At 42.1% G+C, this 27,955-nt stretch overlaps 2 protein-coding genes across 18 annotated transcripts in view; one reads left to right on the top strand and one right to left on the bottom strand.

Annotated features, from left to right (window-relative positions):
- PIWIL1 (piwi like RNA-mediated gene silencing 1) overlaps positions 1 to 27,955 on the top strand; it is an 80,102-nt gene that overhangs the window by 31,673 nt on the left and 20,474 nt on the right. For 5 of the 11 annotated variants that reach the window (XM_028828919.2, XM_077952794.1, XM_077952792.1 and 2 more), the window contains 2 exons: positions 1,806 to 1,953; positions 2,112 to 2,963. In XM_028828919.2, coding sequence (XP_028684752.1) covers positions 1,806 to 1,953; positions 2,112 to 2,228 — 265 coding nt within the window. In that variant the 3' untranslated portion in view covers positions 2,229 to 2,963. 11 annotated transcript variants of the gene reach the window in all.
- The window catches only part of RIMBP2 (RIMS binding protein 2), a 328,067-nt gene continuing 324,821 nt past the window's right edge, over positions 24,710 to 27,955 (bottom strand). For 4 of the 7 annotated variants that reach the window (XM_015109708.3, XM_015109703.3, XM_028830164.2 and 1 more), the window contains one exon: positions 24,710 to 26,128. In XM_015109708.3, the coding sequence (XP_014965194.1) occupies positions 25,940 to 26,128 (189 nt within the window). In that variant the 3' untranslated portion in view covers positions 24,710 to 25,939. Of the gene's footprint in view, positions 27,733 to 27,955 lie in introns of all 7 variants that reach the window. The other 3 variants (XM_015109709.3, XM_077955841.1, XM_077955842.1) reach the window with 1 other exon arrangement.

Here is a 27,955-nt window from a genome sequence, read left to right on the forward strand (position 1 = left end):
TGAACATACATGTGCATGTATCTTTATAATAGAATTATTTATATTTTTTTGGGTATATACCCAGCAATGGAATTGCTGGGTCAAATGGTATTTCTGGTTCTAGATCTTTGAGGAATTGCCACACTGTCTTCCACAATGGTTGAACTAATTTACATTCCCACCAACAGTGTAAAAGCATTCCTATTTCTCCTCTGCCTTGCCATCTGTTTTTTCTTGACTTTTTAATAATCATCATTCTGACTGGTGTGAGATGATATCTTATTGTGGTTTTGATTTGCATTTCTCTAATAATCAGTGATGTTGAGCTTTTTTGTGTATATTTCTTGGACACATAAATTTCTTCTTTTGAGAAGTGTCTGTTCTTGCCCTTTGCCCACTTTGTAATGTTTCTTCTTTTTCTTGTAAATTTGCTTAAGTTCCTTGTAGATTCTAGATATTAGACTTTCGTCAGATGGGTAGATTGCGAAAATTTTCTCCCATTCTGTCGGTTGTCTGTTCACTCTGATGATGGTTTCTTTTGCTGTGCAGACACTCTTTAATTAGGTCCCATTTGTCAATTTTTGCTTTTGTCGCCGCTGAGAAGCCCTCTCTTAATGACCACCAAAGTCATCTCTAATCACCAGCACTGCAAATGGTTTGTGCCTAAGCCGGGAAGCCAGGCCTGGAGTCCAGCCCTGGCGTGATTTCTCTGTTCTTTCTGAACAAGTCGTTTAACATTTCTTAACTCCTCATTCTTTGAAAAAGTAGCTGTGCAGTCTGTTGTAGATCAGTTCTGCTGTCCTGATTTCACGAGTTTCGATGGGCATAATAAATTGCAGGGTTAATTTCCTTAAATCTTTATTGGGTCAAATTACAATATCTCTGGATTGATATTTTATAGGTACCAAGAAAATGAAAAAAAAATCTAATGTGTATTCCTTCATCTTTGTACTACAGGCGGCTCTCTATATCTGTAGGTCCTGCAACCATGGATTCAAAATTATTTGGAAAAAAGTCTGTACTGAGCATGTACAGACTTTTTCTTGTTGTTATTCCTTCAACAATACAGTAAAACAACTATTTACATAGCATTTGCATTGTATTAGGAATTATAATCTAAAGATGATACTTTCAAGTATATGAGAGGTTATAGAAAGACAACATCATTTTATGTTAGGGACCTGGGCATCCGAGGATTTGGGTATCCTCAGGAGGTCCTGGAACCAATTCCCAAAGGATGGCTATGCTTGGTTTTTGTTCTTCCATTTGGTCCTATACTAGTTTATATTCTTTCATGTTCCCTTCCTCTTGAAGATTTGCATTAAATTCCTGGGAATTAAAATGAATTATATTTTTGTTCAATAACAATGGGAACAGCAAGAGGGGACAAGGTTCCGTGGTAAAAGCATGTTTGGGGAGTAACAGTCCCTGAAGCTCGACTGACTCACTGCCCCACAGGTTGTGCTTCCGGAGTCTGAAGGCTCAGTCACATGGTTTGGGGGTGGGAGTAGAAAACAGGAACTAGCCAAGTATGCCATAGTTATTACCACCCATATGAAAAGCTTGGTTCTGCTGGGAGGCATCATGACAGATATTTAAAATCAAAATCATAATCTTTACGATAAACATCATTCACACATAAACAGTCCCAAATGGTTCATGAATAACACGCGCCTGGACTTCAAGGAAACACGTTACAGCGTGAGAAGAGATGAGGTTACTCTGGTAACTTACACTGAAGAGTAGTACAGAGCTTTTCACTGTCAGAAACTGGAATCATCCTAGTTTCAGTTTTCAATACATCCATGTGTTTTCTGTAATTCCAGGTATGATTTTTTTATTGTGAGCCAGGCTGTGAGAAGTGGCAGTGTTTCTCCCACACATTACAACGTCATCTATGACAACAGCGGCCTGAAGCCGGACCACATACAGCGGTTGACTTACAAGCTGTGTCACATCTATTATAACTGGCCAGTAAGTGTTTCTACTTGTTGATGTTTAGCGAATAAAGGAGATTCCCTTTTCAAAATGAAATAGCTGTGGTTTAAAAGACTTTTAGGGTTAATACTGAGATTTGCAATTGAAAGAGGCGAAATCTAGAGTAATAGAACCTTTTTTTCCTTCCACTAAAGGGTGTCATTCGTGTTCCTGCTCCTTGCCAGTACGCCCACAAGCTGGCTTTTCTTGTTGGCCAGAGTATTCACAGAGAGCCAAATCTGTCACTGTCAAACCGCCTTTACTACCTCTAACCTGCAGAAGAAGATGCAGCTGCTTTTCCTTTTCGAAATGATAACTTTGGGATTCTTTTAAGCTCTTATTTACTTTTTTTTAACTGTTGTCTTTCTGGATGAAACGGGAAGGGAATTAGGAGATCTCGCATTTTATTTCTAGCATTGCTATTCACTGGCTTCCTTATTTTATAGGTAAAAATTAAGATTTTATATTTTATCTTCTTGTTTGTTTCTCATGTTTTGTGAGGTTTTTTTGTTTATTTTGAAGAAATGTGGATAAGATACTTTGTAATATAAACAGACTCTATGAGAGTATTTGAAATGTGTTTGGAGATTTACTTAAAAGTACTTTCAGGAGTGAGCTAGTCCTACTTGTAAACCTATATTAACTTTATTTTTGAAATACCTATTTTGAATTTAAAGGAGATAAGAGGCATAAAGTAGGATGTTCACTACAGTCATAGGTAGGGTTTCATCTCGTATCTTAAAAGATAAAAGGTACTATTACATAACCTATACACAAACTATAGGAGAAAATATGCTTAATTTTTATTTGGCAGGGGGCTAGGTTGTATGGGAGTAAAAAAAAGATTGAGAATTTTTAAATTGTCCAAAGAAACATTTTAAGACTCTTTAACAAAAAAGGCCAGTAGTAAATCTCTATATTAACATTACTATTTATTTTGTTTTGGAAGTGGGACATGATTCTATTTGTTATAAAATAAAATTGATGTGATTGTCACTTTATTTGAATAACTGTAATTCTTGTTTTACTGAAAGTATGTGCATTTTCTTTTCATTTATTTTTAAAAGTGCATACAGTTCCATTTATAAAAGCTCAGTTAACCTGACCAGCATGGTGAAACCCCATCTCTACTAAAAATACAAAATTAGCTGGTGTGGTGCCAGGAGGCTGAGGCAGGAGAATCTCGAGCCTGAGAGGTGGAGGTTGCAGTGAGCCGAGATCACGCCACCGCACTCCAGCCTGGGCAACAGAGTGAGACTCTGTCTCAAAAAAAAAGCTCAATTAGTGTCTCTTAGGAACTTTAATGTCAGAGTAAAATTCTTTAAGGAAATGCTGCCACCTCCAATATTTGTAGAGTAAGAATGGGTATCCACAGCTTACAAGGAAGTACAGACTCAGAAGTCTGTGGTGTTGTGAAGTTGGTAATTGTAGTTTTTTATGTCTACATATTTATAGGAATTCTCAGGAACTTTTGCAAAGAGGCTTAAAATGAACGAATTATTGTAAATCCTGGGAACGCTCTAAACATTGCTTACAGATGTGGTGCGCGTAAGCTTTATTGACGATACGCGAGTCCCTGGAACTGTAATTTCAACAAATGCAGATCACTCAAGTTGTCTTACCTTTGTGGTACACGGTCTCATTCTGGATTTAGCCTCATTAACATATTATGAATGAAAACCATTTTATTTTCCTTTTAGTTCGTAGCGCTCTTAACTGTTGTTAACATTGTTCTGGGCAAGTAGCCCAGGTTCCTTAACCTGTTCGATTTCTAAGCATGAGAAGAAAAGAAACACGGGAGAGTGTGACCTTTCAACAGAATGCCAAAGACAAACATTTCAATGACAGAAGTTGCTTAAGGTTGTCCTAGCATTAAGGAACATAAGGAAGTCTAATTATACGACTGGAAAATATTAATTTGAGGTGTTAATTTTTATTTATGGATTTTTGTGGCTAGTCAGTTACATAAGTCTTAAAAGCTCATTCTTAGCAGGTCTTAAGCGCTGCCTTAAAGTTAAAAGAATTTAATGTCTTGAGAACCATGAAAAAATTGGTAAATGTGATAATTCTGGAAAAGTTGCTGTTGTCCAAAGACCCCCATTATATCAAGGAAGACTTAGTTGAAAGGGACAGAAAACTGGCTGAAGTTATTTTAAGCCAAAAAAGGGGTATTTCTTGACTTTCTCATCATCCTAGGTAACGCTTCCCCAATTTGATCATCTGTTAGACATCACCTGGTTTGCTTTGTAATAACACAGACTGGGTTCCAAACCATACCTAGGAATCAGAACCCTCAGGGGAGAGGCCAGGTGCACAATCTATTAAACGAGTCCCAGGCGATTGGCCCGGCACTCTTGGCAAATGCTGGTTGAAAGAGGTCTCCTTAACCTCTGTCTTGGCTATGCCTCTGCTGTGGTTTTCATCAGACAGACCTCTTGCATGAGGTGACAGAGTCTAGGTTGATGTCTGAGCCACAGCGAGGACACGGAGCACTGTCGGAATTTGTTGCCGCACTCACAAAGAAGAAAGCAGAGACTCCATGAAATCCCGATTTCTTCTTTCAAACGGGATGTGCGTATCTGAGTGGGACGTCTAAAAGCTGTAGCGTTACACACGCTGACCTCAGGCTCTCCCTTCCCCAAGCTTCGTCTGAACAGTCCACCTGGCAGTTCCTGAGGGAACCCCAGGGATTTGGTGGGTGGTTCCCCAAAAGTGCATGTCTGTAGGAAATCTATCCACTCTTTTCTGGGTATACAGGATTTTTCCCTCAAAACTCAAAAATGTGACACTCACTGAAGCTTTCCATTTAGCAATTTTACACGCATTCCCTACGTCCTGCAGGAGGTTCACAGTCATCTCCTTAACCTGCGGCTCACACAGTGAAAGCTCTGGCGCTGTCCTCAGAGTCCAGTAGAAAGTGTTTTTCACAGCAGTTCCATTCTGATACTATGATACGAGTCTTCAGATATTTTGTACATTTTTAAGTAAAAGCTTAATTAAAGTTTGTGTAATTGGTATTGTCATTCAGATACAAGATTTCAAAAGCTAGGTTTAGTTTTCTTTACCTTCGTTACTACTACCCAATGATTTTAAAAATCCACTGGGTACAATAGAGAAACTGTAAAATTTTCAGAAGTAGCCAGGAGGGAGTCCCTGCACTTGGAGTAAGATGACTCTTCTCTCTAGGCCACCATTCAAAGGAGGCTCCATGGCCTCTACGCTCTGAGTTAAGCTGCCCCTTCAAGCACCCCGTGCTGCCAGAAGTCAAGTGGGCACCTAGAACTCCGTGCTGCTGAGCCCAGCGCTCTGCCCTCGTCCGTCACAGCCTTCCCACTCCCATGCCTGGGGACCCCACGACCAATGGCATGCCCCATCCCTGGGCTCTTTCCACAAGGCCAAAGCTCCAGGTGATCCCTCATATTTCAGACTCATCTCTGAGGAGCTCCTTGCAGTCTCTTTTTTGACACCATCCCCTGCTCCTCAGCTTTTCCTGTGTTCTCTGGAGTTTATTCTCAACAGCCTCTGGGCGGCAGTTTCTTTCCATCTCCCTTTAACAAACGTGGCGTTCTCCCAGGACACTCACAGTGCTGCCGTTGTCTCTCCTACACTTCTCGTCCTCTCGGCGAGGCCCGGAGGGTGAGGTAGGTGTCCTTCTTGCTCCTCATTGATACTTCCAGACACCCCGGCCTCCGCAAAAAAAGAAACCACTCGGCTTTGAATCTACTTTGACCAGATCACGTCAGCCGCTGCCCTCCCTTTGTCACTGTATGCTCCCCGAGCTCACATTCCTCCTTGCAGATCCAAGCTCCTGGCTTGCTCATACTGTCCTGTGCTACTTTTGTTCTAATTCTTGGCTAAAACGCACCAGTGAAGTCCAACTTTTTGCCTACTTGCCTGTTCCTGTGCAAATAAACATGGCTGGAGAAAAGCACACAACCCCGTGTAACTGTTGTATTTCAGTTCATGATCACAATCAGGCATTTGATGCTGTGAATACGTGTATGTCTAGCCATTGGCTCCACAGCTCTCCGATGTTCTTCATACCTCGTCTGCTTGCACCACCACCACCTCCATCCTCATTCCTCATTCTCAACTGCTGTCTGTTTCACTACAAATCCAGGCGGGAACCGCGTTCGCTCTGCAGCCTGGTGTTGTGGCGGCACTGTCTGTTCTCGGCCAGGGCAGACCCCACCTGCTTGGGCAGAAGACATTCATTTTTGGAGGACGTTGTTTTGGAATCTCATCTCTCCTTGTTTCCCTCTTTAGTATTTTTCTTTTCCTATTCATTCCCAACCTGCAGAACTGGTGTCATTTTTTTATGTTAAAAACTAAAAGCCTTTTGGGCCCCACTGCCCCTTAAATACTGTTGCATTTCTTTCCCTTAAAACTCCTATGTTGTCTGGACTTCTTTCCTCCTCATCTGCTCTTGAATCCAGTGCCAGCTGCTCAATTCCTGGCCATCCTCCAGTCAGACCTGTTGCACGCCTGGCATGGTGTCCCCTCTCTCCTGGAAACATCCTCTGCCTGGCTTCCGGGACACCATGCTGTCTTGGCTCCCCACACCTGACTGCTCCTTCTCAGTCTCTTGCTGGTTCTTCCTGGTCTTCCTAAGGCCTAAACGTGCCGTCAGACTCTGCCAGCGTCCCATCTCTTCCTGCTCTTCCTCTGTTGGTGATTTCACTCATGACTCATTTCTGTAAAGATGCTTCCCAGACCACATCTCCAGATCCAGCTTCTTCCCTGAACTCCACACTCATACCATCAGCTGTCTCCTAGACATCTCCCTCTGGGTGTCCGACACGGGCTGCTCAGACTTCTTGGTCTCAGAACTGCCTGACACTCTTCAATTACTGAGGACACAGAGATTTTATGTGAGTTGTATCTGTTGATAATTACCAGGTTAAAAATTAAAACATCTAAAAACATGCAGGCCCCTATTCCATTGTCAGAATGATACTGTCAGCACATGTCGTGTGGCCTCTGGAAAACACCGTGTATGCTTAAGGGAGGGTGAGAGTGCCATCGAAAAGTGACCTCTCAGTATCATAAAAATCATTTTGATTTCGCAGAACTCCAAAAGAGTCTGAGATTTCCAGGGGTCTCCAGACCACATTCGACAACCTCTGGTTGAATAGGTGTCTCATTATGCTCAAAATTAAACTGTGATTTCCTGCAGCCGTGGTCCAGCTCCATGGATCAGAACTTCATCCTTCCAAATGTTCATTCAGGCCAGAAACCTGGGAGCCATCCTGGAGTCATCTCTGATAGCACACCTCAGGTTCTCAGTAAGGTTTGTCAGCTTCACTTCCACAGTATGAGCACCTGTCCACTAATCCTGTCAGCCTCGCCTTCCAAGCCCACGTCTCTGCTCTTGCCTTTGCCCTGACTTTGGTCCATTTTCAGCAAAGTAGTCACAGCGATGCAGTCACACATCTGCTTACAGTCCCACTGTGGATCCCCATCTCAAGAACACAGAGTCGTTGCCAGGTTCCCATGTTGTGTCATCCCAGCTGCTCACAGGAGACTCCGTTCTCCTGCCTTAGCGCCTCTGCCTGGTTTCCTCTGCCTGCCATGCTCGGAGCCCCAGTTCCCATGTGTTCCTTCGGGTCTGGGCTGAAATGGCACCAGCACTAGGAAGCCTTCTGTGACCATGCTCCGTAAGCGTGCAGCCTAGAGACCTACCCTTCCCCTTTCCTCCCCAGCTTCACTGGTATCATTAGCATAGTGCCTCGCTTACCTTTTCTCTTACCCATCTCCCGCTAGATGCTGAGCCCATGAGGGCCAGGATTCTCGAGTGTTCTGTTCACTTTTGTCTTCCCAATTTAGATGATCCCCAGTATATGGCAGGTTCTCAAATATGTATTGAATGGATAGATGAATAATGCCCACAATTCAGAAAAACAGCCCCTAGTATTTCCTGGGCATATTAAAGTTGAAGGACTCTGCCCCAACAGTGATCCTCACTCCTTGGGTACACATGACAGTCACCAGAGAGCTTTAGCTTTAGCAACCCCTAATGTCAGTGCACACGCGTTCACAGAGGAATCTCAGATGGAGACCTGGGCGTGGATATGTTTGGAAATCTCCCCTGGGATGTAAGTTACACCAGGCAGAGAGGTGGGACCATCCAGACAGAGAAAAAAGCAACCCGGCTTTCGAGAAACCTGGACTCTAAATCTCAACTTCGGCTGCATCTGATCACCAGATGCTCTGCTGGCATTGGGTGGTTTTCTTCATGGGTGCCTGGAGGAGTAGGTCCAATCCGTCCTGGCCATGTCCGCACCCATGTGGCATAAGTGCAATGTTAGGGTGTGATTTGGAGGCAGGAAAGGAGCCCTTTGGTGGGGCCCTGCAGCCTCGGCTGTGGCAGGACCTGAGCTGCCTTAGCACAAGCAGGTTCTTTGCCCTTGGTCTGGGGCCTGGGGGCTGCATGTGGCCTAGTGATTTGCTCGCTTTCACCTTCCATCAGAGGCCAACCCTTCCCATTTGGTCCCAGGCCCTGTGAAGTGGAGAGCAGGAGTCGTATATGTACCTTCTTTCTGGACAGTGCAAGAATCTACACTTCAATGCCATTCTCTGTGACCCAACTTACATGCCATTGCTTTTGATTTAAATCTACTGTAGTGAGGTATAGTTTATTTACATGAAGTAAATGAATCCAGTGTTGTAATGAGTTTGGACAAATGTCTATACCCCTGGATCTACTACCACCATCAAGCTTTAGAGAATGCCTCTGCCCTTCCTCCCACAAAGGTTCCTTCTTGCCCCTTGGCAAGCAGCCCTTCCCACCTGGACCAGATGCAGCAGTGACCTGCCTCTGCCAGCTCTGGACTCTCACCTGGGGAACCATGTAGCGTGCACTCTTGTGTCTGGCTTCTTGTGGTCTGACTGGTGTTTTAAAGCAGAGTGTGTGCATCTGTGTAAGTGGTTTGTTTGCTGGGTGGTATTCGACTGTGTGATTAGTTCGCCATTTGTTTATCCATCATCAGTCAGTGGGTATTTTGGATGTTTCCACTCTTTGGCTAATATAGTAGACAGACTATCATGAAAAATTCTGTTGAAGATTTTGTGTGGGGATGTATGTTTTCATTTCTCTGGCTGATACATAGATGTGGAATTGCTGGATTTATATGGGAAGCGTGTCTGCAACTTCATGAAAAGCTAACAAGCTGTTTTCTAAGTATTTATGCCCTTTTCCCTTTTTCTTTACAATGCATGAGATTTCATTGATCCCCCAGTATTCACTAGTATTTGATGTATGTCTTTTTAATTTTAGTCATCTCTTGGGTATGTAATCTACCTTATTTTGGTTATTATTTGCATTTCCCTGGTGAGTAATGATACTGAGCATCTTTTTGTTTACATGTTGGCCATTCTTACTTCTTTTATGAAATGTCTGTTCAGATCTCTTGCACATTTTGAAGGTATTTTATTGAGTTGTAAACATTGTTTATGTCTTCTGGATACAAATCTTTTGTTGTAGATATACACTGTGAATATTCCTTCCAGTTTCTGGCTTGCTGTTTTCCTTTCTTAAGTATCATTCAAAGAGAAGATGTTTGTACAACTGAATTTGAAAGTCCAGTGGTGGGGGAGAACCATCTGGTGAGGACTTAACACTTCCTGCTCTTGGATGTGCTTCACGCATGGTTGAAAATGTAATTGTCAAAAAAGGCTGCCAAAGTTCTTGATTTGTGTTCTGACTTGCAGTGTTTGCCAAACAACGTTTGGAATGGTGTTTAGAAAAAAGTATCTTCCTTAGCTGTTTAATTTGCTATAGAGTGGGATAGACTTATTTTAATGTAAGTTTGGCAGTTGACTTCATTTGTACCTGGTACTGGTCTCTATAAATACTGCCTTTTTTCTTCATTCTTTTAAAATTTATTGGCACATAGCAGGCACTCACACATTTGTCAAATAAAGGACTTGTACAAATTTTTTTTCTTATTGAAATTCAAACAACATTGAATAAACCAAAGTGCTTCCTTGACAGTTCCTTCAACTCCCTAATCCCAGTTCCCATCCAAGCAGTAACCATTGTTTGGTTTGGATATATTCTAGCAACCTTGCTGCACCCCACCCCCCAACTTTTTTTTAGTTTTGTATTTTTACTATTAATTTCAAACTGGAAAAAAAAAAAAAAAAGACCAGCATCATGAACCTGGTTTCATCCTGCCTAGAAGTAAAGGAGGGGAAATTGCTGAGCCTTTGAATCCAAGAAGACCATAAGGTGTCACGGTGGAGGGGAGAGCAAAGAACTCTGTGGAATATCCCTTCTCCTTTGAAAAAAGGGAGTAGGTTGAGGAAGGAGAAACTCTAGATGATTTTACATTTAAGGATGACACCGTATTAGTCTGACCCATTTGAAGGCATGTTGTTAGCTGATTGCTTATGTCACATACCTTTTTTTATACTTGTCCAAATTCCAGTTGCCCTGGGTTATATCTTCCCCAAAAAGTGGAGGAGGAGTGAAGGTAATTCTCAGGATGAAAGGGCCTTAAGTAACACAGAATCACATGTTGAGGACCTTCCTTTCTTTCAGTTACGTTACTGTTGATTATGTGCAGGAGAAAGTCTCTCTTGTTGGGATGTCTAGCACCTCCATTTGCTCATCATTTGATTTTAACAAAGCCAAACAAAGTAGGCCTTAGGTAGAGCTAAGAAGCAAGTCTGATGAGCCTTCTGTTTTTTTACTAGACTTTATTTTTTAGAGACGCTTTAGGTTCACAGTTAAATTGAGTAGAAGGTAGAGTTCCCATGTGTTGCCCTCGCCCACACAGGCCCAGCCTCCCCCATATCAACATATCCCACCCCCTAGAGTGGTTCCCTTGTTACACGTAATGAACCTGCAGTGACATCATGATTGCCCCAAGTCCACAGTTTACATGAGGGTTCACTCCTGTATCACATCACATTTGAGAGAATGCCTATGCCCTTCCCTTTGTGTATTTTGGATAACAGTCCTTTATTGGACAGTCTGTGGATTTGGACAGATATATGATGTATGTGTCCACCATCATGGGACGACACAGAGTCCTTTCATGGCCCTAACACCTCCCTGTGCTGTGCCTCTTCATTTCTTCCCTCCCCTCCAACCCATCGTAACCACTCATGTTTTCACTGTCTCCATAGTTTTGCCTTTTCCAGATGTCATATATTCGGAATCATATGGCATGTAACTTTCTCAGATTGGCTTCTCTCTCTCAGTAATATGCATTTAAGATTCCTCCGTGTCTTTTTGGCTTGGTGGCTCATTTCTTTTTAGCAGTGACTAATATTCCGTTATTTGAATGTACCAGTTCATGTATCCATTCACCCGTTTGAAGGAGTCATCTTGATTGTTTTGGCAAATATGAATAAAACTGCCGTAAACACCTCTGTGTGGGTTCTTGTGTGGACACACCTTTTCAACTGCTTTGGGTAAATGCCAAGCAGTGTGCTTTGTAAGGAAAGAGTATGCTCAGTTTTATAAGAAACTGCCTGTCTTTCAGAATGACTGTACCATGTTGCATTCCCATCAGTAACAAATGAGAGTTCCTGTTAATTCACATCTTCCCCAGTGTTTGCTGTTGTCATTGTTCTGGGTTTTGGCATTCTGATAGGTGTGTAATGGTGTCACATTGTCATTTTACTTTGCAATGCCCTGAGGACATGTGGTGTGGAGCATCTTTTCCTATGCACACTTGCCATCTGTGTGTCTTCTGTGCTAAGGTACCTGTTAAGGTTTTTGGCCCCTTTTTTAATCAGGCTGTTGTCTCATTGTTGAGTTGTGAGAGTTCTTTGCATATGTTAGATAACAGTCCTTTATCAGATAGGTCTCTTGCAAATATATTGAATCCTCTTTTTAAAAAACAGGTTAGGTGGCACTTGGTTATGGGAGCAGTTGAGGGTAGAATGGAGGTGTTTGATGTTTGGGTAAAGTTACTGCCTTTGGAGAATTAAAATGTGTTAACAGGGCCCACCAGACCCTGCCTGATCTGGATCAACCTATATCTTCAGTGGTCACTTCCCATGTGGACCTTGGGTCCCAACCCTATTAATCCACTTGCAGCTCCTGAGGCGTGTATTGTGCCCCCGAGTCTTCTGGCTGCCTCCCGGGTCTGCTAGGCCTGGAGCTGTGAACCGCTGAGTTTTCCTTGTTGCTGGCTCTGCAGGCTAAATACTTCAACAAAAATTCCCTGACCCCCTTCCTGACCACCACGCTGCTGAGGGGCCTGGGCCACCGTGGTCTGAGCCTGTGCCCACAGCAGTTCCTGGTGTGAGTGCTCCAGAGCCATGTGCTGGCCCCATGGATTTGTCGTCACAATAACCCCATTCTCTCCATTTCCAAACTGCCACATTGAAAAGCAAACTAACTTTTTGAGGCCGGGCGCGGTGGCTCAAGCCTGTAATCCCAGCACTTTGGGAGGCCGAGACGGGCGGATCACGAGGTCAGGAGATCGAGACCATCCTGGCGAACACGGTGAAACCCCGTCTCTACTAAAAAAATACAAAAAACTAGCCGGGCGAGGTGGCGGGCGCCTGTAGTCCCAGCTACACAGGAGGCTGAGGCAGGAGAATGGCGTAAACCCGGGAGGCGGAGCTTGCAGTGAGCTGAGATCCGGCCACTGCGCTCCAGCCCTGGCGACAGAGCGAGACTCCGTCTCAAAAAAAAAAAAAAAAAAAAAAAAAAAAAAAAAAAAAAAACTTTTTGAGTAATAACTTTGTTAGGCTTTTGAGGAATCCTCAGTAAATCAGTGATAGAATCAGGAGTCTCCATAATCTCTGTAGTGCTGAGGCTAATGAGCTTCAGTGTCTTTCTCTTCTCTCCCCTTATTTCCCCCACCCCGAGGTTCTTACTGTTCAATTGTTGTTATACTGGCCAAAAGCTGGGTTGAATGTTTGCCTTAAATTCTACACAGTTTCAGTCAAAAAATAGTACAGAAAGCCCAGGTTAAGTATGCTTTCATGTTTTAAACCAATTTTAGTAGTACAGTGTTTTGGAAAGCTGAAATAGTAAAAACAGTTTGCACATAGTTGGTTAGGTTAAATATTTGTTTAAATGCATTTTAGAAACTTTATTTCTCAAGTTAGGTGTAAACAAAATTCTTTCCATGATTACTCAACAAGATAGATTGCAAACTTTGTCAGTTCCAGACTGTGCAAGTTTTATATATCAAGGCTTTACTGTTGTCCAGTGTGAAAAATTCTTAATTGAATTAACCCATAGTAAATCTTCCAGTTTTTATTGAGTTGGAGATGCATAAATAGATTTGCATTTCTCTTGTACAAATTGAGTTCCACCAGGAGCATACGCCCAGGTGAGGCAATCTCATGAGGGATAAGTTAATTTGACCAGGGCCTGCAGATAGTAGCTGGCCTAGAATACAAATTGAGGAGACGTGTTCCCTATGAGAATCGGAGGCAACTTTACTCCTGAGACAAGGAATCAGGGTCAGTGACTAAGAGTTCTAACAGCAAACCTGAGCCCCCGCTTGGATTTCCTGGGGATGGAAAAGCTGCATCTTTGTGGTGGAACTTGAAGTGCTATGATCTGCCAAGGTAAAATGTTTCTGACTTTCCTCTAATATCATGATGGGGCTTCTTGCAGTCAGGGATCTTGTCTAGATTTCCTAGTGGGTAGCACAGCCCAAAGAGTATGTGAGCCTCAGTGGCTCCCCACCTCCCACCCCAGACTGAGATGCTTGTTAAATGCATGTATCCAAGACAAAAAATGCAGAGGCGCCAAGTACTAAATAGACCAGCCCCTGACTGGTTCTTAGAAACCTATTGTGTGGTTTTCTAATTTTACATACTTTTTGTTAAAGCATTTAGCCTGTGGTAAGGCATGTTTGCTTTAACATGTGCCTATTACAGAAGTTATGTTTCACTGTAGAAATTTCTGGAAATACAAATGCAAAATAAAACACAAATCTCTATCATTCTGCAGAAACAGCATTCTTTTGACCCCTATTGTTTTATTCTATATGTGTATATTTTTGTGTTTACAGAAATTTGATCATACTGTTTTATAACTTGCTGTTTCATATGAAATTATCATGAACATCTCTCATGTCATGACATGTCTCTCCTTTTAATGAGTGCATAGTCTTCCAAACTACAAATCTTCCATACTCTATTTAATGTTCGTCCACTGCTAGAAATTTTGGTTGTTCCTGTTTTTTATTTTCCCTTTTATAAATGTCTCTTTGGTGAACATTATTAGACTTACAGGATAATCCCGTTGATACATAAGCGAATGAAGACAGTAACCCTCAAACAGATGTGTGTGGAATGTACATTAACTGCTGTCCTTTCAGCACTTTGTTTTGTTGAAATGGCCATTTCCCTTATGTTCAGGAAAACTCATTTGGGGAAGAATAAGCAATAAATTTGTAATTAATGAAATCTGGTTCAGTTTTTCAGTTTGTGCAGGTTTTAAGAGAAGTCAGGCACCAGCCTAGCTTTAACTGATGTCTGCTCCCAGTGAGCTGAGAGCATCAGGATTGCTCTGAATACATGCCAGATAAGGACGCTGAGTACCAGCGCATAGACTTGCCTTGTGGGCATGGACGAATGCTGCTTCAAATGGTGTAAAATGATGTTCGCCCATAAAGCAACAAGAACATGTTAGTAACATACGTTGAATGGCACCTCTTGACCCATTTGAGGGTCGAGAAGTCGAATGTCAGGAGCTTGATTGATTACATACTAAGTGGTTCCCGGGCTGCCCAGTGTGTTTCCCGAAGAGCTGCTGGGTTGCGTTGTGGTTTTATACAAGCTTGGCCAGGAAAGGGCAGATACTGAAACTATTATGTGTTTTCGTCTTTTAAAATAAACCTTGGTCATAGAAAACCAGCAGAGCTTGTCCACCTTTGTCCTCTGATGCCTCCCAACCTATTACCTTCCAAAGAGGAGACCCTAAATAGATGACTTTTTTTAAAAATGAAAAAATATGACTTTTTTAAAAAATAAAAAATCTGACAGATGCTCATCTTGAAGTTATTCTTTGTTTTATTATCAGTTGCATTTTCCAGTTTTCATATTTGAAATATTTTAGAGAAGGGAAAGATATTTTAGAGAAAATTCCCCAAAACAATATATACAACATCTCTTTTTTGGTAAAATTGCTGTGCGTTTTTTCTCCCTCTTCCACGCTCACCATAATATAATATTATGATTTTTATACTGTAGGGCTTGTTAGTCTTTGCTTTTAATGAACTATTAGTTTTTCTTTTCCATACGTAATGAAGTGTGTAGTTAGTTGGCTTGGTGATGAGAAAGAATGTTAATTAATACATTTCTGCCCACTTTACCAGCTTGTCCACAGTGCTGCCAATTTATTTTCAGAAGCTTTCTTAAAGCTTGTAACTTGATGGAATTTAAAGTGCTTTGTGTAATTCAAAATTGTCTTTTAAAGTACTTTCTTCATTGTTGAAACATTACCATGAGCTACTATTGAAATCATTATTTCATAACATCCTTATGTGGGATTTTTAGACTTTGTTCCAGTTCATTTGCTGTGCTGCTCTCGTTCATCAAATGCCTGGTTTTAGTAACTCTTTAAAATAGTTAACTACTTAACTGTGAAACAAAACACCCACTCAAATATGTTTTTAACTTAATGTAAGTACTGCTTTTATATATGATGCAGTTTAACCTGTTTTCCTGAAGATGCATATATGTGAATGGCTTATAGATGTGTCATTGACTGCGAAGTTCTCATGTTCAACACCTCAGGGCAGTGCATGCACATTCAGAGATAATAAGAACTATTATTTCAAGTTTCTGGATCAGTTTGAGGAGTGTCTTGAGATTTTAAGGCAAAACAGACATGTTTGTTATTTGACACTTGCACTGAAATCTGTGTGACTCGGGGCTTTCTTGATACGGTGATGTCCCAAAAATTCAGAAACTGGGTATTGAAGCTGTTGAAAACTTTTACTTCTCCACCCTTCCCTCCAGTTTTAAATTTATGCCTATCAAAAGTCATGCTCTTTTTACCAAGTGACTGAAATGATATTTAAGTTGCAAATCTGGCCTTAAAAACTATCAGTCCTTCACTTCACTTCTGTATCTTAATAGATATCTGCTTTTCAAATGAAACTTTCTGCAGCTCCTTGCTGGATGTTCTTCTGAATCTCCCTCTGCAGGTCTGTCCAAAGACCTAGCCCACCGCCATCAGTACCACACATGCTGTGGTCTGGGAATGTTATGGTTTGCTTCAGACCTTCTCTCTGATTCTCTTATTTGGATGCCATGGGAGAAGTTAAGACAGGAATAAGTAGGTCATTTGTTTCTTTTTTCATTTTTACTTTTAGAAAGGCTCAGATGCTCAGAATTGGAGCTGTCATAATCCTTGTTTTGCAAGAGTTTATCATTGACTCCTGTGTATCTTTTATTTTCCTTATTAATAAGGAAATGACAATAAGGAAAGAATTATCCTTAATAATAGGCCCCCTTGAGCCCATCTCCCAATCCTGGAACTAAACCCTGGCAATAGCCACCATTCAGCCACACCACCCCCTTCCCGTCTCCATTCACCCATGCACACCACCCCTTCCCGTCTCCACTCACCCATGCACACCACCCCTTCTCGTCTCCATTCACCCATGCACACCACCCCCTTCCCGTCTCCATTCACCCATGCACACCACCCCCTTCCCGTCTCCATTCACCCATGCACACCGCCCCTTCCCATCTCCATTCACTCATGCCATGCACACCACCCCTTCCCGTCTCCATTCACCCATGCACACCGCTCCTTCCCGTCTCCATTCACCCATGCACACTGTCCCTTCCCGTCTCCATTCACCCATGCATACCGCCCCTTCCCGTCTCCATTCACCCATGCATACTGCCCCTTCCCGTCTCCATTCACCCATGCACACCACCTCTTCATATCTCCATTCACCCATGCACACCACCCCTTCCCATCTCCATTCACCCATGCACACCGCCCCTTCCCGTCTCCACCCATGCACACCACCCCTTCCCATCTCCATTCACCCATGCACACCACCCCTTCCCGTCTCCATTCACCCATGCACACCACCCCTTCCAGTCCCCTGACCTCACTGCTGCCAAAGTAGATGCTGTTGAAGTTATTCCCTTGCCTGTTGAAAAAGTTTTAGCAAATGTACATGTGTCAGTATTAGTTGCTATTTATTTTTAGTTTTAAACTTAATAAAATTTATAGCATATCCTTGTCCAAATTTGCCAGTTTGTCTTTTACACACAGTTTCCTGTGTTTTAAAAATTTTGCTCTAACCCAAAGTGAGAAAATATTCATCTATATTTTCCTAGAAGTTTAAAACTTTAAACCTTTAGAGTAGATTGAGTTGATTTTTGTATGGTCTAAAATAAGGGTACAATTTTCCTTTTCACCATATGGAATGGACAGTCGTTTTTCACCTCTACTTCCCTTTCCTGAAGAGTGTCTTCTTTTCATTTTGTTTTTTCTTTTTGAGTCTCGCCCTGTCACCCAGGCTGGACTGCAAAGGTACATAGTTTACTGCAGCCTCAAACTCCTGGGCTCAGGTGATCCTCCTGCCTCAGCCTCCCAAGTAGCTGGGACTCCAGGCATGCACCACCTTGCCTGGCTTCTTTTTTTCCACTGATCTTTCATTTAAACCTCACACACACATCAAAGCCCCATAAATGTGCAGGGCCATTTGTCATTGATCAGTTAGTTGATCTATCCCAGTATCAGCATCCCATTGTTACCTACATCCTGATGTCTGGTAGGACATGTTCCTTTATGATTCCATATGAATTTTAGAATTTATTTGTGACATTCAAGAAAAATTTAAGATTTTATTAAATTGCATAGAATCTATAGGAATATGTAGGGAGAATAAACGATCTTTATGATTTTAGGTTTTACCATCCTCCAAATGGCTTATTTTCCCATTTATTTGAGTTCTAAAATGTCTTCCATCATAAAGTTTCATAGTTTTCTGTGTACTGATATTGTACATTTTTGTTTGATTTATTCCTAAGTGCTTTTAGAGTTGCCATTGTAAATGTTTTTCTTTTAAAGATTATTTTTCTAATTTTTACAAATATATGTAATTGAGCTTTTTAATATTGCTCTTACATCAAGCTGCTTTAATACACTTTTATTTCTAATGATTTGCCGGTATTATTTTGTGTTTTCTATGTAGGCAGTTGTATCCTCTGCAAACAATGATAATTCTGTTTTCTCCTTTCCAGTCTTTATGCTTTCACTTTATTACGTTTTCTCCATTTAAGATGACGCCCATTCTAGGATTTTGAGAAACACCCTTTACCACATTAGCACTTTATTCATAGCTGTCTAAGAGCTTTCAAAGGCATTTCTGTTGAGTTTTATTAGTTTTTCTACATCTATTGAGATGATCATATGGTTTTCATCTCTTATTCTGCTAATAGAGTTCATGTTAGTTTAAGATTTTCTCAGGTTCAGTCATTCTTGCATTCCTGAGATAAACTAACTTGGTTCTTTTTTTGTAATATGCCATTGGCTTTTGCTTGCTGACATTTTGTTTAGAGTGGTTACACTTATATTCATGACGAAATGGGCTTACAGTTTTTCATTTTCTTACTATCTTTGGTTTTGTATCCAGGTATATACTTCTCTTAAAACATCTTTTTTTTTTTTTTTTTTTTTTGAGACGGAGTCTCACGCTGTTGCCCAGGCTGGAGTGCAGTGGCGCGATCTCGGCTCACTGCAAGCTCCGCCTCCCGGGTTCCCGCCATTCTCCTGCCTCAGCCTCCTGAGTAGCTGGGACTACAGGCGCCCGCCACCGCGCCCGGCTAATTTTTTGTATTTTTAGTAGAGACGGGGTTTCACTGTGGTCTCGATCTCCTGACCTTGTGATCCGCCCGCCTCGGCCTCCCAAAGTGCTGGGATTACAGGCTTGAGCCACCGCGCCCGGCCCTCTTAAAACATCTTGAAGGGTGTTGTCTTTTTATTTTTTTATTTTTGGAAGGGTTTATGTAAGATTGGGATGATCTGAGTATTTGGTAGGATTCTTTTTGTTAAACTCTCTGGGCCTGAAGTTTTTCTTGTGGAAAAAATTGTAACTATTACTTTGGTTTCATTTGTACTTACCATTTTTTTTAAGCTTTCAATTTTTTTATTAACCAGTTTCATTATTTTACACTTTTTCCAGGCATTTGTCTGTTTTTTTCTGGGTTTTCTAATTTATTAATAGAGAGTTGATAATACTTCATCTTTATAAAGTCGGCTGTATGATCATGTTCTCTTTTCAATTTAAAAGTATTATTAATGTCTTCTGTTTGTTGTGATCAATCTTTCCTGATGTATTTCCTCTAGTCTCGTTCAAAGTTAGTTCACATCAACGTCATATTGTTGTTTTCTGTGTCACTGGCTTCTACTCTTTCTCTTTCCTTCAGTTATCTTTTCTGTCTATCTAATATCTTAAGTTCATTAGTGTGTCTTTTCTAGTCTAAAGTTGCACATTTCCCTTGAAGCATTGCTTTCCCTGCGTCCTGCAAGCTTGTCATGGTTTCATTGTAATCCTGCTCTCTCTGTATGGAGCTGATCCACGAATTCTTCAGAAGTGTATTTTTTAAAATTTCTGAGTTAGTGCCATTTGATAGTTTAACTTCCACTTAGTAGCCAGGGTTAATTTGTTGGAAACCAGAGCTCCTAACATGAACCCCAAGTTTTTAAAAAATAGTAACCAAGCTTAATTGTGATTTTGTGATGTATTGTTCAATCTGATTAGCACTGTGATTAGTATTTTAGTTTTGTAACGAGTTTTTTTCTGTTACTCAGCTCCGTACCCTGAGTACTGCAGATAGAATAGGTATTTTAATATGTTCTGATGTCTTCATCTCCAGGTTTTGGAATGTGATACATTTGGAAATAGTGCTGTGAGACAGTGGCCCACTGCCTCGTGTTTCTGCCTGTCCCATGAGAAGCAGTGCTACCTTTGTCCGGACGATCTTTGTGAGGATGTTTGTACAGCGGCTGCCCCAGAAGACATAGACGGTGTCTCCCTCCAGAGCAGAGGGCAGGCATGCTTACGGGCCAGGGCCATAAAAATCATATCTTGTTCAGGGCAAAAGTCAGACAAGGTTACTGCCCATTATAAAGGACTTGGGGGTCCCTGAGCCCAGGTTTCCTGCTCTCATTCAGCCACTTCTGTGTGTGGCATCACCTGGTCCCATTCACTTTGGTCCTTCGGAGTTAGAGCTTGGGCAACTGGTACCAGTTATACTCTTTTTGCTTCTGAGCACATCTTCTGTCTCTGACTCAAGGATCTCATGTCTTGTTCCCTACCCCTTATTCTAAACTCATTTGTCATAGCCCTTGTTTGGTTTGTTCCCTCTTTTTCTCCTCCTCTTCCGCTCCCTCCCTTTCTCCCTTTCTTTCTGTTGTTTTCTTTCTCTCCCCTCAAACAGGCGAGGGCTGTATGCGGCCCACCCATCACTGGGCTAGACGGTGGGCTGGCTTGGCCTGGTCGTTGTCTCTCACCTGCTGGGCAGCTTCTTCTCCAGGACCACTGCCTGCACAACTTATCTGGTCCCTGTCTCACTGCTTTGAAGCCTCCTGCCTTCCCCACATGGTTCTCTGTGCACTGGCACATATGGAAAATCATAGTCCCAGCAGGTGCTGTCCCTGGGGCCCTTGCCCTCTTTCCCGTCTTCTGTCGCGTGGACTGCACTCCAGGGCTGTCCCTAGAATGGCTGTGTGCGTCTCACTGTTCTCTCCCTGCTTCCTACTAAGTTCCTCAGGAGTTGCTGATTTGGATGGGGGACAACCAGCAGCACGTGGGCCTGAGGAAGAGGAAGGGCTGCTGAGCCCCGGGTTCTCGCCAAGGTGAGACCACCTGCCTTCTGACGGGCTCAGCTTCGGGAACAATGTGGGTGAGACAGCGCTGCGAATTCTCGCTGGGGCCTTGCTCTCTCTCCTTTTCCCTCACACTGTGTGGTGCTTATTCCCCAAATCTGATGCACGTCCAGCTGTCTCTACAAGGATTTTATTGGAAAATTAGAGGCAGCTGTTTTGGACTGCTCACCAAATGCTATCAAAAGGCAGTGTTGTTGTTTAACCCTCTCCTCCCCCATCCCTTTTCCTCCTACTCCATCCCCAGAGAAGGCTGTTAAGAAGGGACTAGAAACAAGCTTTATTGTTTTCAATTTGTATAGTTATTTACATGTATCTTCTTCTTCTGGTAACTAAAGGGAATAGGGATTGTGAAGTACAGAATGGTCACGAGGCTGGAGGCAAAGACCCCAGCAGAATGGTAGCGAGGCTGGAGGCAGACACCAGCTGTGGTAGATGAGGCCAAGCGAGCAGAGGGTCTGAGTGTCAGAGAAAATGGAGAAGGGCCAGAGAGGGGTGAGGATGCAGACAGGCCACCTGCGACAGCCATGGGGCATGCGTAAGGGGTCCTTGCACCTTAACAGAAATGCTGCTCCTGATGGGGGCCTGTGACCAGTCGCACCTTCCCCCCCAGTCACCGTCATCACGTGTGTGCGTCAGTGACCTGGTGAATACTGAAGGTTGTGAGGGCCCAGTCACCGTCATCACGTGTGTGCATCAGTGACCTGGTGAATACTGAAGGTTGTGATGGCCCAGTCACCGTCCTCACATGTGTGCGTCAGTGACCTGGTGAATACTGAATGTTGTGAGGGCCCAGTCACCGTCATCACGTGTGTGCGTCAGTGACCTGGTGAATACTGAAGGTTGTGATGGCCCAGTCACCGTCCTCACATGTGTGCGTCAGTGACCTGGTGAATACTGAATGTTGTGAGGGCCCAGTCACCGTCATCACGTGTGTGCATCAGTGACCTGGTGAATACTGAAGGTTGTGATGGCCCAGTCACCGTCATCACGTGTGTGCGTCAGTGACCTGGTGAATACTGAAGGTTGTGATGGCCCAGTCACCGTCATCACGTGTGTGCGTCAGTGACCTGGTGAATACTGAAGGTTGTGATGGCCCAGTCACCGTCATCACGTGTGTGCGTCAGTGACCTGGTGAATACTGAAGGTTGTGATGGCCCGGTCACCGTCATCACGTGTGTGCGTCAGTGACCTGGTGAATACTGAAGGTTGTGATGGCCCAGTCACCGTCATCACGTGTGTGCGTCAGTGACCTGGTGAATACTGAAGGTTGTGATGGCCCAGTCACCGTCATCACGTGTGTGCGTCAGTGACCTGGTGAATACTGAAGGTTGTGATGGCCCAGTCACCGTCATCACGTGTGTGCGTCAGTGACCTGGTGAATGTTGAATGTTGTGAAGAATAGCTATCATTTCACTAGACCACTATGGGATTTTTTTGTGAATTTACCACTTTTCGCTGTTATAATAATGTGATGCATTTCTTAGTTCTTAAATCCCTGCCTAGATACCTCCTTTCAGTTGGATTCCTAGAAATGAGATTCAGTTAAAGGACATAAACACACACGTTCAAGGTTTAGAAAGTCACTGGGCCAAGTGCGTAAGACACACAATAGAGATTGCAGTCCCCACAGCAGGAGCTCCCATCCTCCCCAGTGTCAGCGGTTTCACATTTGGATGTTGGGTAACTTTGGAGCAGAAAAATTTTGCATTATTAGTTTTTATTTATTCAGCTAGTGAAGTTGGGCATTTTGTTTGCTGTCTGTATTTTACAGATTTCCTATTGACGTCTTTGGGGTGAGGTTCTAAAGGTACAGAAGGCCCCTCCCATGCGTGTGGGTGGAAAGCCTGTACCTGGGCCTTCTCAGCGCTCTCTGCAGCGCCTCCTGCTCCGTGGGGTATTTCCAGACAGGGTCGGATGTCTTTCGCATTCTTATATTAATTTCACTTTGACACCTGATTCATCCTCTTTTTTGACTTTGGTTATTGTTGTTCTACCATAAGCTCTATATACTGCTTGGTAGTCCCAGGCATCAGTTGTGTGTGATGAGAGGGGCTGCAGGAAGGGGCTGTGCCAGCTGGCAGCACCAGGGCCTGAAGTCGGGCTGCAACAGTGAGCCTGCACACGGAGGTGCACGGAGCCAGCCAGGGGATAGCTGCGTATTTTTTCTTTACCCACATGAAAGAGCACTTCACATAAAATGGTTTTCTTTTCAAAATTAAAAATGTTTAGAAGTATATCTTTTTTTTTTAATATAAATGAGTCTTTAAATGTAGTTTTCTTTCTTTTCCCAAAAGCTTCCATTGAGTTCTAGCCTTTGCCAATACCTGCAAACAAGCTTTCTTTAGCAGAACTTTTCACAAGAACCACGCTCATCACTGCCACACCTCCTTTACCTTGGGGCCACAGAAAAAAGTACAGTAGAAATTTCTGGAAAGTTGGGGCTTTTTGCATTTTTTTTTTGAGTGCAGCTTTAAATAATTTTCAAGAATAAGAAAATACAGTAAAGCTCATTTGGCAGAACACAGGAGTTTTGTGTTCTAGTTTAAGCAAATAGTTTATTTGAAAAGTGTTAGCAAGAGAATAGGAAAATGTTTATGTGAATGAGAAGTGACTGCAAAACAAAATTTGGCAAGAGTTTCTTATTTTGAATATACATAGGAAAGTCATAACAGAAAATAAAATTAAGAATTTAGGTATAGTTGTTGGTTGTTCAATGAAAATTGTGCCTCTGCAGGTCCGGATGAGAATGGGAAGGTCATTCTGAATCAAAGAACCACTTGTTTTCTTTGGCGGGGGAAGGGGAGCAGCAGAGGCAAAGGGATGGTAATGTGGGGGGCGCTCATGGGGTCTGGGTGTGCACCCACTTCCTTAGATACAGCGGGAGGAAGGGTTGAAGCCGCTGAACTGGAAGAGGAAATGGTTTCTGTTCTTTGAGTACTTTGTACAGTTTGGGCTTCGACTTTTAGACTAACCTGTGAAGACAGAAAATCACACTCACACTGGTAATGGAGAGCTTCCTAACTCGTTTGGTACAATTTTCGGTTATAAAACAAAAGCAAAACATGGTTTCTCTTATCACTAGAAAAGAGAGATGGCTGAAGTGGCTGTCAGCTCAGTCTGGGAGGGAGTTGGGGCTCGAATGAGTAATTAAATGTGACTTAAGCACTTTGTTGTCCTCAGGTTGGGTGCTTTGCTTTTAGGAAAATTGTACTTACTTATAAAACGGGGAGGGGGAAAGGGGGAGAAAAGCTAAGACCAGCTCATTATTACTTCAGGTTTGCCTACATTTTCATACTTCGGGGAACTGGTAAATACTTTCAAAAGATTTAGAGAAACATTAGTTCTGGATACTTTTTGTTAGCAATTCTTCAACTTTTCTTATAAATACGGTAGGTAAAAACATTATGGTAGCAATTATGAGATAAATTATACTTTCATGAAATTATGTACTTGAACTGTATTTTCATCTTGCCATAAGTGTGTTGGTTTTACCTCTTACTTTGAAAAGACATCTGGTTATTTGGAGAATTCTAAAATAAGGCTTTTAGGAAAATTCTGTATATTTGGGAAATTATATTTTGTTGTATTATGTTGCTGTAGCTGTTCATTAATTTCACTTGCCTTCTAAAGCTGCCAGAGTGAATTAACAACTTGTGTTTGAATTCATCCCGGAAGTGCTTATACTGACTCTGTGCTAATGACCTTTTGTTTGTCACTGACTGGACTGTTACCAGTGGTATGAGAGTGTCACAATGTTTTGTCAATGGCTCCCAAAACATGGACCAAAATTGTTTTTGGAAAAAAAAAATACTCCTAGAAACGGTAAGGTTATGGAACTTTTTGTAAACATAAGAGAAAGGAATTTGTTATCTCGCTATGATAAAATGTTTAAAACAAAGAGAATAAACAGTGTTGTATAAAATAACAAATTTTATTTCTAGAAAATATTTTACACTAACTGTGCACATGCACACACCCACACAGAGCTTAACCACACATGGATTTCCTTTAATAAATCTACCACATACTATTATATTACAATTTATAATAGAGTTTTTGAAGACACAATGGGGAAAGCTTTGTCATTCATTTATAAACCGTCCATAAATTACAAAAGAAAGGCAGTCTGAAAAGTATGTATAAAGAGTAAAAACAATTTACAAGTGGACAAGAATTACAAAAGAGTAACCATCAAATACATCTGCCAGCAACTTTGTAAGTCTTTTGTTCAAATGCCAATGATGAAAATGGGTATGGACTCATTTGGATCAGATTTAAATTTAGCATGTTTTTGGTGTGGCTTATGCATTATGTGGATTACTTGTGTGCCATTCATTGCTGTGTATTTGGGTATGGCATTTTGACAATGGAAGTAACAGAAAACCATATGCCACAAAATAGAACATTAAAAGCAATGAAGATTAGCGGCTTTCTGGAAGGTTGGAGTACTGGTGTTTTACCAAACAAAGTTACTTTCTCTTCTTTTCACTTTTTTGAATGATTGAGTAAACATTTTCTGTGTGTAGCCTGGCTGGCTTTGAGAGACTGAAACTAGTATCTTAAAATGCACAGCCTGTACAACTTGATCTCGAACCACTGTGTCAGTGAGGATGAAGACCACTGAATGCACGACACATACAAAGTATACACTGTGTTTTTATTAGACAGTACAAATCATTGTGCATTTATAAGGCAGAACATCAAGGCGAATTAAACTAGGAATTTCAAGACCAGAGTCAAAGTGAAAGTTATGCATTATGAGGCAAGCATTTTGAGAAGGGAGAAAGGTTGAAAATCATTCCTTTAAGGGCGGATGACAGATGCACAAAGACTGGAATTACAGGTAGGGAGGGAGCTACAGGTGATAGCTATGCGCCCCCCTGTTTGTTAATAAGACGTCCCCTCCCACCTCCCAAATCAGAGCTTGGACAATGAGAGCAGACTGCCAGCGGTGACAGAGAGCAACCGCTCCTCTTTGTTCTCGCGGTTGGTTTAAAGTGGATGGTAGTGCAAAAGTGCATTTCTCTACTGGTGTCAGGGGAGAAGATTGGGTTTTTTTAGGAAGTACTTGAGTCATGAAAGCCCTAGTTTGGAATTAAAGAAAATTACATAGATTTTGGCAGTTGTCCGGAAGTACATGAATCATTTCACTGCACCCAGCTTTTTCAGCAGTTTCTTGCCTTTGGAAAGCAGCCCCTTTTTCTTTTTCGAGGACATTTCCCTGCCTCTCCCAGGACTACCAGAACCCATAGATGACGTAGGTGACCCCGAATGGAGATGGACTGTGGGGGATGGAGCTCTCCTTGCTGTACCTGAACCCTCAGGAGGAACCTAGTAGGTACAGTGTGACAGTTTATTGAGTGTGTGAGCGCCAACAACAGAATTCACTTGGTAACATCGTACTGTCCCCGTTTCCCACCAGGAAAGGTCAAGGGGGTTCATTTGTTCTCTCGGTTGTTAAAGTATGCCATGAGAAGCAAAGGTCCTCTCCCACAGCACGCCAGAGAGAGGGCCCAGACATAAATGTGTGGGTTCCGTTTCTCTGTCTCAAGGGAGTGCGGGATGGCCATTGCTTTGGCAAAGCTAAGGCAGGTAATTCACTTCGTAAATGAAGACTAAGGGCAGGGGAGACATTATTTGAAATTAGGTTGATAGTAAAGTTGGCCGAGTACCCATCAGTAATCTTAAAAAGCAAAAGTTCATAAAGGGAATTTTGTTGTATTGGAAACTATTTGGTTATATAAAATCCTGATATTGTTAAAGTGCATTCCTGGGTTGGTTAGTCTACTATAGAAATATTGGAGATGGCACACTGGTTGAAAGAAAAAAAAAAAAACTAAAATGAACCTTAATTATAATCAAAGAAAGCTTAAAGGCCCTTAGTGGATGCTTGCATTATTTCCAAATAATTAAACATGAATTTTCCTCAGTAGACAGCACATGGTAGTATTTCAGTATACGTTAAGCGCTTAATAGTGCTTCGGGGGGTAGACTTTTGCTCTGATACGTTGCAGGACGACTTTACCTCGCTTCCTTTTACAGCGAAGCATGTGCCTGCGTTGACAGAGCAGCAGCATTCCTCCGGCCCTCCCTCCAGAGCAACTCTTGCCATGGGAGTGTTCAGTATTCAGCAGGCAAATGCTCTAAGCCAAGGGGCTTCAAGCTTGCTTGGATTTAAAATCAAGGTCTAATTCTAATGGAAAACACCTAGTAAAGCATCCCAAAGCACACCTGAAGATACCATCTATTCCATCTAATGCGATCGTTTGAGCTGCGTGCTTCATCAACTTAGTATTGCATTGGTATACCAACAACAACTCCGTGTTGCAGCAACTTCTCTCACAGAAGGTTGTGCTTTGAGGAGGAGCATAGCCCTCTCGTACGGTAGAGGCAGGGTTACTTAAGGAAAACACGTGCTGGCCGTTCCAGCCAGCCTTTGGAGTGTGCAGAGCCAACACTCGATCGCCTGTGTTCACTACTCATCTGCTTGACCTTGGGTTAAGTTTCTCAAGTCAAACTTCCTATAGTAAACATGTTTGTTAGGTTGTGCTTTTTCCAAGAGTGGCTAACAATGCAATATGCAGCTCTATGTAAACACACAGTTAGCTTGTTAAGAAATATGTTCCCAATGTTGGCCTTTCAAATAGTCTTAATGCACATAGTAGGAAATGATGATTAAAGATGATTTGCATCACTATAAATTCAGTTGCTTTACAACTGAGACCAAGTAATATTCTGATTATTTAGGTCCAATAATTTTTTGAGACATATTTCTTTTTATCTTTTTTTTGTTGTTAACCCCACAATGAAGCCTTAAGTCTACCACATTGGCCCATTTAAGGTAGCTTAAGTTGGTATCTTTATCGGTATCTTCAGTTGCTCACTTACGTGAAGGCTACATTGCCTGATTAAGGTGTGAAATGAACACTCTTCTTCTGTTTCCAAGCAGATGAGCAAAGAAATAAAAATATATATATATAAAAATATAATATATAAAAACTTGCAGTGATGAAATAAAATAAAAATGAGATACTAAACATGAATGTAATCTAATAGTTAAATATGCTTGAGAAGCCCTTGGATCCCTGTGAAGAGACTAAAATCCTAACAGAGGGCAAATAACCTTCATTGCCCACCAAATCTGAAGAGGAGCCATCC

This window comes from Macaca mulatta, chromosome 11 (assembly GCF_049350105.2).
Source record: "Macaca mulatta isolate MMU2019108-1 chromosome 11, T2T-MMU8v2.0, whole genome shotgun sequence".
Taxonomy (NCBI): Eukaryota; Metazoa; Chordata; class Mammalia; order Primates; family Cercopithecidae; genus Macaca; species Macaca mulatta.